The 11117-nt window shown below is 34.0% G+C and overlaps 1 protein-coding gene across 4 annotated transcripts in view; it reads left to right on the forward strand.

The window, feature by feature from the left end:
* LOC125655981 (G2 and S phase-expressed protein 1-like) overlaps positions 1 to 10797 on the forward strand; it is a 21694-nt gene extending 10897 nt beyond the window's left edge. Inside the window, exons 8-13 of one of the 4 annotated variants that reach the window (XM_048886528.2) lie at positions 1802 to 2240; positions 2753 to 2873; positions 3933 to 4034; positions 5063 to 5138; positions 5792 to 5819; positions 9341 to 10797. In XM_048886528.2, coding sequence (XP_048742485.1) covers positions 1802 to 2240; positions 2753 to 2873; positions 3933 to 4034; positions 5063 to 5138; positions 5792 to 5819; positions 9341 to 9468 — 894 coding nt within the window. In that variant the 3' untranslated portion in view covers positions 9469 to 10797. The remainder of the gene's footprint in view (positions 1 to 1801; positions 2241 to 2752; positions 2874 to 3932; positions 4035 to 5062; positions 5139 to 5791; positions 5820 to 9340) is intronic. The other 3 variants (XM_048886532.2, XM_056143928.1, XM_056143929.1) reach the window with 3 other exon arrangements.
* The last annotated feature ends 320 nt before the right edge of the window (positions 10798 to 11117 follow it).

Genomic DNA, 11117 nt, shown 5'->3' on the forward strand with positions numbered 1-11117 from the left:
GGAGTATCAAGATGAAAAATTATGCCTGCATTTATAATACAGGTGACTCTCGATAACTCGAAGTTCAAAGGACCTTGATAAAACTTCGAGAAATCGAGAGTTCGAGAGATCAAAATTCGGAAATTGAAGGCCTTCCAGTATGGTTCAGATTTTACAGTAACTGGAAATGTATACCAAAGAGATCATATGATATCGTTTTGACATGTTTTTCTTCATATTCGTCAGGTACTTTGATATCAAAATAAAAAACCTTATTTTGCATTAATAAAAACATTTCAAAATATATATATTTATTTGTTCTTTAATCATGCTTAGATGAGCATACAAAACCAAGTTCCGATGACGCTTTACTATCGCAAACTATACAGCACAGTGTTATGATGTTTTAGAGTAACTTTACACAAAGAACAAACTCGAGAAATTTAACAGTCTGTAGATCTCTAAATTATGTATAAAACTTGTTCTCTCGTCGCGTCAAAACAAATTATAGATTTTATTCATAGTCGGATTATATATAATTTTAATCATCACCACTCAAAACCCCAGTGCAAGGTGTAAACTGACCAATTAGCCAATTATATACGCAAGTGTGTCACCTCCACAAAGAAGCACCGTCGATGTGTCAACTATGTAAACACCTAATTACCATCCGTCATTCAAAAAAATCCAGGTAAGGCCCAAGCGGGAATTATTACACGCTTGGGTAACGGTGGGTATACGCTACCACCACTTCGAGAGATCGAGAGTGAAAAACAATGAAATGTGTTTTACAGGACCCAACTTCACTTCGAGAGATCAAGAACTTCAAGAGATTGAATGTTCGAGAGATCGATAGTAAATTTGTTTTGTTATATAAAGAAAAAATCGGGACCATGACTTCACTTCGAGAGACTGAGAACTTCGAAAGATCGAAGTTTGAGTCATCGAGTCACCTGTATTCATTTTGTTATACAAACATCCGTAAACAAAATAGCTTAAATTTCCAATGAAGTTTTTGAACATTGTTTACATTAATGCATTACTGTGCATAAAATACACATAGAAATTTAAATAATACCTCCTGAAAAAATCTTCGTGTCAAAATGACCCCTTAAAAATCCTACACTTGCTATGAAAATTTGGGAACAACCTACCCATATCTAAACAGAAGAGTAATTCCAAATAAATGGGACTGTCACTCCAGTAATTTTACTACAGTTTGGCGGTCAAAAGGGTAGCTGCAGAACACAAAAGGACTAAAGATGGTAATAACAAGCTCAGCAGAGAGCTGGTCTTAAAAAAAAAAGCAACAATCAATCAGACATTGTTCTTTAACAAGCAACATAATGAAGCATGCAGAAGATGTGCAAGAGTGCTGGCTCACTATCAGTGAATGATTAAAAATAATTATGGCAGTGTTATGAAATGTAACTTTTGACCCTCTGAATTTCTCTTTGAAACACACACAAACACACCCCTCCCGATTTTTTTTTCAAAGGGTCATAATGACTTGGCTTTCAAATTAGTGTAAACACTGTTTGTATTTACATATACATGTACATATGCATTTTTGGTTCAAGCAGTGAGATTGATCAAATGAAATTGAAGTGGGGTGGTACTTGATTGAATCTACTGAGAAGCCCTTTGGACTTTACAGGATTGGGTTAAATGAATGTACTACTTCATATCCCAGTGAAATTTTTAAAATTGTTAATCATTACTTAAATGTAGGAATTTTTAAGTTCTTGGATATATAAAGTGTAAACCGTTTTCTTTCTGTCAGGTGTATATTCAATTTTCAAATTCTTTTTCTATGATGAAGATTTCCAAAAAGGAATCTGGGTTGAAGAGACCTTCGATGCTAAAACCCCCAGGTGCTGCCAGTAAATCAAATGAAAATCTCACCACAGTCAGCAATAAATCAATCACTAAAACAGCCAGTGTATCTGTTGGGAAGTCAAAGGCCATTCCTACCTCTAATGCACGAAGGAGTTTGAATACCAGTAACAGAAAGTCTTTAGGGTTAAACACTACAGGGATCCCAAAAAGCATGAAACCTTCTAGCATTACCAACATCAAACAGAATAGCAAAGAGGCAACTGTAGAACCCAGAAAGGGACCCTCCACCAGATTAAGTTTGATGAAGCCCAGCAGTATTCAGAAGCCAGCAATAAAGTCACAAACAACAGAAGTTAAAAGTAAAGTCGGTCCACTAAAGGCTTTGCCAAATTCCTCGAACGTTTCAGGCAAAATGGAGAAAGGTGAAGAAAATATCTAACCTAGTAAAACTAACAGTATGTCTTGGGGTTGTGTTTTTAAGAATAGGTAAAGCCTTGACATACATTATCAATGTCCCCCTCGTTTTTAGCTTTTTCGATATACCAGGCACTAAGTGCATAATCACCAGATAAAATCCTTTTTGGCTCCAATTATTTTTGCAAGTTATCAAGTAGACACATAAATTTATGTATCATATGTGAAGGTACAAACTACAAAATATAGCTTCCATTATGTTTTAGATCCAGTAAATTGTATCAATTTGATTTTTGGTGTAGGTAACCACTTCCATAGAAATATTTCACTTTTTTTGTTAATCAGTGACTGTTATGTACAAAGTTTAACCCATTCCTAAATGTGCCTCTATAGTTCTCTGAGAAATGTCCTCAACTTGCAGTTCATTGTTGATCATAATGTATCAGGAGATATGAAAGGAAAATTTATTTTTAACACTGCATTTAGTAAATTTGTTGTCCTTGTTTGTCTTAATTCATAGCGAAGCCAGCCTTAAACAAACAGATGTTGTTGAATCCAGAAGTGTGCACCCCAGTGAAGCCTGACAAAAAAGTCCAACCCAAATTACTGTCACATGACTTTACCACCCCAGTCCGATCTAAGTAAGGCTGACGATATGTTCTATTGGTTCATTGTTTTGTTTTGATAGCAACAGTTACAGTAAACATGCTTATAGTAAACTGCTGGGGATGAACAATTTTGATTCATTATAAACAAATTTTTTTTCTACATCCATTGAGTTCATAATATGTTTTAATACTACAGGAAATCAAAATCACTTCATTGTACGCATGAATTCGTTATAAGCATGTTCACTGTAACCATGTTTTACTGTACAATGCTGAAAACTGGGATAAATTTTTTTATCATGTCTTTGATGCTATGAACACTGTTGATGAATACCCATTAGTCCATGTAAATTAACAGACTTCTACTGTCATGTATTAAAGAAGGTGGAAATCTTTAAAAAAAAATAAAAATTAAACATTTCTGTGTTGCTATGTCATCTGCGACTTGAGAAAGAAAAATTGGCAATCATATTCACTGTATATTTTTGTGGATTGAAAAGTAGCTGCATGGCCAACAAACTTTCTGTTCAGGTAGTAGATGTACTAGCACGTACATGTAGACTGACCTCTCTGTGTTGAGTTGTAGCTTTACTGACTTAGTATTTCTTTTTGTATACCTGGTATTGGGAAATTTTCACCCTGATGCAGTAAATACAAAAAAAAAATTCTTTATTGATTCCGTCCCATTTTGTTTTAAATTTAATTTATATATGTATGATTGATTGATTGTATATTGTTTAATGTCCCACTCGAGAATTTTTCACTCGTATGGAGATGTTTTAACAATGTTAAATGTCCCTTAAAAAGTTGCATATTCAACATTATTCCTGTTTAAAAATTCACCCTTTGCCAGTAAATACTATTATAAGAGATATACCTGTTTAAATTTCTTACTGAAAATGGGGGGGGGGGGGGGGGGGGGGGGGGGGGGGGGGGAGAAAGAAGAAAAAAGGGTGAAAAATATCCCAGTTTTTACAATTCTGTTTTTGTAGATTTGTTTGATAGTTACTGATTTGTTTGGTTACTGATTTGTGTTTGTTGATTTGTTTGATAGTTACTGATTTTGTGTTATTGTGATTGTTGGGTTTTCAGTTCAGTTAGTTCTTCTACACCTGCCTCTGTTCAGAGAAAATCATTTCTGCCGACTCCTCAGAAAACGCGAAGCGGCTCCACCAGTGCTCTGCCTCAACCAAGGTTTGATTCTTCGGTCATAGAAACATTTGTTGTTGTCAAGAAAGTTATGATAATTTGGAACAGTAAGAACTTTACTATATGACGCTCTATTGGAAATAGAATATTACAGATAAGGTGTCTATGTTATATATATGTCAGGATTTCCTCGATGTTGTGTAGACTACAGAAGTGTACTCAATGCTGTTAGGGTGAGATCAAAAGTTCAATGTCTCACAAAAAAACTAAATTCAGTTTTCACCAAGACACCCCCCACCCCACCCCCTTTAAAATGAAATAGGATGAATGTTGAAACTAATCGATTAACAAGTAAAAACATACAATTATGAATAACTCTGTATACCTTTTCTACTCTTTATACGCAAATGAACATGTACATTAAAACTATTGAATGTTCATTAAAATGTAATATTATTACGTGGTTTTTAACAGTCACTTATCTTTTTCCTTTTTATGCCCCTGAGATCGAAGATCGGGGGGCATATTGTTTTTGTCCTGTCTGTCATTTTGTAATTCTGTCTGAAACTTTAACCTTGCTAATAACTTTTGAACAGTAAGTGATAGAGCTTTGATATTTCACATGAGTATTCCTTGTGCCAAGACCTTTCCATTGGTATTGAACCTTTTGACCTTGACATTTGACCTATTTAAAAAAAATTTTTTTTACATTGGTCATAACTTCTAAATGGTAAATATTAGAGCTTTCATATTGTACATGAGCATTTCTTTTGACTAGATCTCTCTACTGATTCCAAGATATTTGCCCTTGTGACCTTGGCCATCTTCGGAATTGGCCATTATCGGTGGCATTTGTGTTTCACAAACACATCTTGTTCTGCTAAAGTGTAATCGATGAACGGGAGATTTGATCCCCCCTCCCCCTAAGTATTTATCCAACAACAATCTTTTGACCTCCCCCTAAGTATTTGAATTTAGATTCTTATCCAACATTGATCTTTTGATTTCGCCCCTTACATGGTTTGACTTTTGTTTTATTTTTTATCTTTGTTGTTTTTTTGCATGCTTTATAGTTCTTTGGTGAAGTCCAGCAGTACCTCCTCACAGAGAGCAAACATGTCTGCTTCTCCTTTTGTCTCACGTACTCTGGTAAGATCAAACACTGAAAAACTGAATGGTAAAAACGGGTGCCATAATGCTGAGTTGTTTTTACATTAATCTATTTTTGCAAAATATGGTCGAAATGCTATAGAAGTTTTGTTTTGTGTATTAAAGCTATCAGCATCTTGTGGCTAGATGAAAACAGTGTGAGGATCATCAAACTTAGTAATCATGATTATACTGATTAGAGGATGAGGCCTCTTGTTTTTCAAGGTCAAGGTCAAACTTACATACATAATTTCATAGACTAAATAATTGTTTGTTTGGATGTTAACCATTTCTTTGATTACTACCACATTGCTAATATATTGAATTTAATCGGAATCATATTGCCCTCAATATATAATATTCTGAAAATCAATATTGCTCACAATTGATCATGAGTTGCATATAACCTTATACATGTACTTCAAAATATTTTAATGTATTTAAAATTTGTTGAGATCAGAATTGGTGTAATCAAAATTTAACGCTCCTTTCTATGATAATGGATTAATAGAAATTCTCACGTCTTCGATGTAATACCAAGTTTTTATGGAGAGAATATACACTGGTAGTGTTGTCCTGTGAACTAATGCATTAGAGAGAACCATACTTTGTAACAAAATTATTGTTTAAAGATATAATTTTTCATTTCTCAGACAAGCACAGGAAATCATACAAGGAAAGGTTTGTTTACATGTAATATACATGTATTTAGCAAGAGCTTGTGACGTGTAAGCAAGTATTGTAATCAGAAAGGAACACAGTGGGTATATAGTTAATGCCAGAAATTGCTTTAACGTGATTGGTTTGGTGAAGGTTGTTGCTTAATCATGCATTAATCTTCACTTCATAAATATATGAGACTTGCTACTAAACAACTTAATAAAATCACAAAACTGTCGGTGTAACGAAAGTGGACAGCATCTAGATGTTGGACTGTGCATAAGACTTTTGACACTAAACATTCAATTCTGTCCCAGAGAGTGCTCTTTATACCGGATGTTGCCTAATCCGATGATTTGTTTCTGGTACAAAGCATGTGTATCTGGATTAGACATGGGGCCCTGTCCTACTGCAGAAAAAAATCTAGGCATTTGATTGGATGACAAGCCAGGAATATGAGGCCATGTTCCCTGCCAAGAATAGATGGGAATACAAAATGACTTTGATAGATCTATATATATACTTTTAAAAACGTTTCGTAAAATAAAGATCATTTGATCACTCTGCAGTAGGACATATTAGTTATATGGATATAGACTCACATTCCCTCTCAAAGTTTAAATTATCCTCGATCTGTTAGGCAAGGGAGAATATAAACTTTGACAGGGAATGCCAGTCCATTTACCCTGCCAAGAATCCATATAATGAATGATATATGGTCCCTATTTTGAGAAGTCATCATGGACAAAACAGTAAAATCATTATTTAGAAATCCAGATTGTGTCTATTTTGAGATAAGTATAGTTTTAACATGTGACATATTCCAAGTTAACAAGAAGGTCGTTGTGACCTTGTTAACTTGGAATATGTCACATGTTAAAACTATACTGGGGAATTCTGAATTTTTGACCAAAACTTGACAAATTTGAAGCATATATTGCTTTAGAAAATATGAGTATACCCTTGCTTAGGCCATGCCAATTTGTAATCTAGTTCGTCGGATTCGCCGCTTCTATTTGTAACAAATCCAAATTATAATATTATCAAAAAATAATATCCGCCCGCGTGTTCAAAAATATCCGTAAATATTTTTTTTAGTTTTTACAACAAGCGCACAAATAACCTTGATGTATATGCTGACAAATGACAGAAGCGCGGGCTCTCGAGAAATTTCCTAACAGTGTAATACGGTTAAGTTATTCATGATGTCTATCTTAATATGTAAGATACTTCATAACACTGGATTGGAAGTTGTTCCTTATACTGGAATCAAACTGGAAGCCGATGAAACTTTTGAAGCGCTATTCGATGCCACTATTTAGAGAACATTGATAGCGTATGATTGATTGTTTGATTAGCCTATATATTGACTGAAGTCTCTCTTGAGAATATTTCACTCACGTGAAGACGTTACCATTGCCGGTGAAGGGCTGCAAAATTTAGGCCTATGCTCAGCGCTTATGGCACTGAGGGATCTTTATCGTGCCAAACCTGCTGTGACAAGGATCTCAGTTTTTGCAGTCCTATCTGAAGGACCGCCCCATTTATTCGCCTCTTACAACAAGCAAGGGGTACTGATCGATGACTATTTTAAACCGGACCGACAGTTTAACGACAACTTCACAAAAGGTTTGGTGATGTCATATCAAAATTCAAGAAAATGCTCAAAGCGATGCAATGGATATTGCATTTGCAATGAATGTCAAAACTGGATGTGTCCCTAGCAATATGCATATCTCTGAATCGAAAGTTTGTAGAAATGAAACTTAAATAAAATTCTTCAAAAATACCTTATCAGTTAATGTTGCAAAGTACATGTATTAGGTATAAAGAAAATAAGTCTTTGAAACCTGAAATACTTCTTATTTATTGTAAACTATATCAACAAAGTTGAAAAATATTAAGTTTATGTGGTAAACAAGTCATATCTGATGATTTTAGATCTTTATTTTTAGGCGCCCGCTTTTTAAAATCACACTTAATTCAATTAAAAATATTTATATTTCTTGTATTCGCTCGCCTCATAATTTTTATCTCCAAAATTAAAAATAATATTTGTAAAATAATTTCGCCCTCTCGCCTCACTTTTTTTGTTTGAAAATCCGAAGAACTATTTTACAAATTGGTGTGGCCTTACCAGTACCTTTCAAACTTACATATCTTGTACACCTGTATCAGCTGCAACTTCAGTATAAAAATGGTACGGAGGAAAATGCGTGCTCCGTGTTTTCCAAAGCAAAATGTACATAAAATTGGGGGGGGGACAAAAAACAACTATTTTCTTCTGAAACCCTAAACGTGCTCAAATCTGTGACAATATTGTGTGGCTTTAAATAATTGCATGCATGATCATGATTATATATTTTTACTTAGGCATCATTTTGAAAAAAAATCAAGTTGTCAAGATTTTATGTCTATTTTGAAATTTATGTGAAACTTTGGGCAGCATTGTGTCCTATCCTAAATTGTCCTTTCACATGTGTATGAATTTTGTATTATTGGCTTTTGTGATATACATTTATTGCATGATAGTGAGGGAGATATGAAGATTTATTCACCCAAGAAAAATCATATTTCCCAAACATTCATGCAATAAATTGTTTATTCGACCATTTAAAATTGATTGATAGATTATCATCATCCCCCGCCCCTAAAAAAAAGGGCCCACCCCGGGTTTTTTTTTTTTTTCGCAAAAATTACTTCCTTCCCAGTGACATGATTGAATGATTAAAGTCACAGAATTACCAAGGATTTCATTGAATGTTAACTTGATTAACACTGTATGTGATGCCTTTTATCATTATTTTTTTCTCAGGAAATAAAAATTAAAAAATAAAATCCTCCCACCCGCCTCATATTTTTTTGCGACCCTGGATGATAATCTACTAATTAAGTTTAACTGGCCTTTTATCTCAATTGTATTGTGGTTCAGGCATGGCTCCCACATTTTCAGGAGAGACATTGCATAGAAACATACTAGATTGTAGCTTACATATACATTTGAATTATGAAGAGGAATCCACATGTTTGTGATGTTGTGCATAGAAGATTCAGAATTTGTTGCTAAACTTGTAATTAGTTTTACATGTATATGATTATACCCAACTAAAGAAACAAAACTCCTATTTATTGATTATTGATAGCTGTCAACATTGGGGCCAAATTAGACTGTTAGGGACCTTAGTCCTTTGTTGATTTTTTCACTGTTTCCAGTAGGTTTTGAAATATTTACCCAACTTTATGGATCATATACATTAATTCATGGATCACATATATATTATGGTCTCTAGGTCAGAGGTTGGTAAAATTCAAAACCCCAGGGTCAGGGGTTCTGCTATGGCAACATAGAATTTGTCAGCCTAAATCATGGGATTAGAATGCTTTTCAAATCTTTCAAGAATAATCTTGCATTTATGGTTTTAAAAACTCATGTTCCCAGAAGCTGAACAGTGACACAGAGTTCAAGCTTGCTCCTTGAGTGACTGTTAAGGCTAAAGGGCCTGTCATATAAATTGTCTTAGTATTTTCTCTTTTCTTTATAGAAATTTCCAAAAGTAGGCACTCCATTGCAGGGAAAACCAGTCCTTTAAAGACAAGTGTGAAGAAAACTGGAATCACAGCCGTTTATCAGGGTCGCAGAAGCTTTAGCATGTACAAGTCCGCTAAGTAATCACCAGACACATGAAGAAGATGTACAATGTATATCAAGAACATAGAATGGATTCGTAGAATTGTAGAGAATTATCGAAAATTCAAGAGTTTTTATTGTGAATTTTTTTTATCCTTTTGCGCTGAGACGAGATGTTGGGAGGCATTTCTGTTGGTCTGTCGTTCTACAGCGTTAAACCTGGATTCTTTTTATGTCGCTTCAGGGACATTGTGTAATTCATAGAGACCAAGGGACATATCTCTGTTGGGAGCATTATGTTTTCACGAACACACCATTTTAAAATTTCAATGTGTATTGTTAAAATGATAATGTAGTTATGTTCAATTGTACAAAGATGTTTTAATTTTATTTCATGTCGCTGTGTTAAATGTTCAGTTTGTATGAGCATTGTTGTGAAATAAGGGAAAACAAACTAATTCTGTAATCACAAAGGACTTGAGACGTATGGAAGATTTCAGAGTAGACTAGTTTTCCCTTTATTTAGTGAAGTTATCGCTAGGCAGTAACAAATACCTCAATCAGATATCTGTGTGACTATCTCCCCAAAGTTGACCAATGGTTTTCATTTAATAACATGTGTATTCTTATAAAACTTTGAATATAATAAAAGATATTGATGTGTAATTTATCATTGCTTGGTTATTAAATTCAATTAATTTTTGTAACCTCAGTGTATGTACTATAAATGTAGATAGCTGTGTATTAAATGTGTCTTAATGCATATATGAACATAATGAAAACATTAGCTTGTTTGACTAGCAATTTGTATTCATCATGTGTTAAAAAGTAAAAAAAAAAAAAAAAAGATTGATAGAATTACTGTATCTGCAAGTATTAAGCTCTGATGAAAAAATGTGTGTGAAAATCCATGCTGACTTTTTCTTTGTGTGACTTGTGTATAATGTAATGACTATAAAATAGTACTATATTTTTATAAAGAAAATTTTTAAAAATTCAGATTTCTACCTTGTGTAAGGAAATGCAGCTCAATTTGTAGGTTTAACTAATATCTGTTGATGAGTAGAATTGATTCTCATGTAGTAAGCTCTTTGTCGGATATAATCTGTGGGTTACTTACTGTTGGATAACTTCTCTGCGTGTTGAAGCATTGGCCAAGTCTTTCTAAGCTTTGTTGTTAAGACCTTTGATAAAATTATGTTTGTTTTTCCATTATACCTACCAAACAATTAATGAAATATGACTACATTCTGTGACAGTGTAGAGTGTTCAATATTTACACGAAAAACAAATATAGTTTTAACTTGGCCTATCATGTGCATCATTGTGATATCTCATTGTGATTACTCCAAATAAATTTGAAAAACAAAACTTCCGAGTTCTTTTTGAATGGTACCCTGTATTATAGAGGAAAGCTCTCTACGCTCATTGGTAGGATTTATGCCCATTTCTCATATATTGTTTTCAGATTGAAGGGTATTTAGGTAGGGGGGGGGGGGGGTATCAACTTGGACTAGGGTTTAACATAAAACGGGGGGGAAATTTTATTAATTCAATATTTCAAGGGAGATAACTGGAAATATAGATACAGCCTTAGAATTTTCAGCAATGATGGCAATTACCAATGTGTAACAAGGCCAACTAACCCCATTGGTCCTGACCTTGATCATATAGATTGGTATAATTTCAGA

Source organism: Ostrea edulis, chromosome 7 (assembly GCF_947568905.1).
Source record: "Ostrea edulis chromosome 7, xbOstEdul1.1, whole genome shotgun sequence".
Taxonomy (NCBI): domain Eukaryota; kingdom Metazoa; phylum Mollusca; class Bivalvia; order Ostreida; family Ostreidae; genus Ostrea; species Ostrea edulis.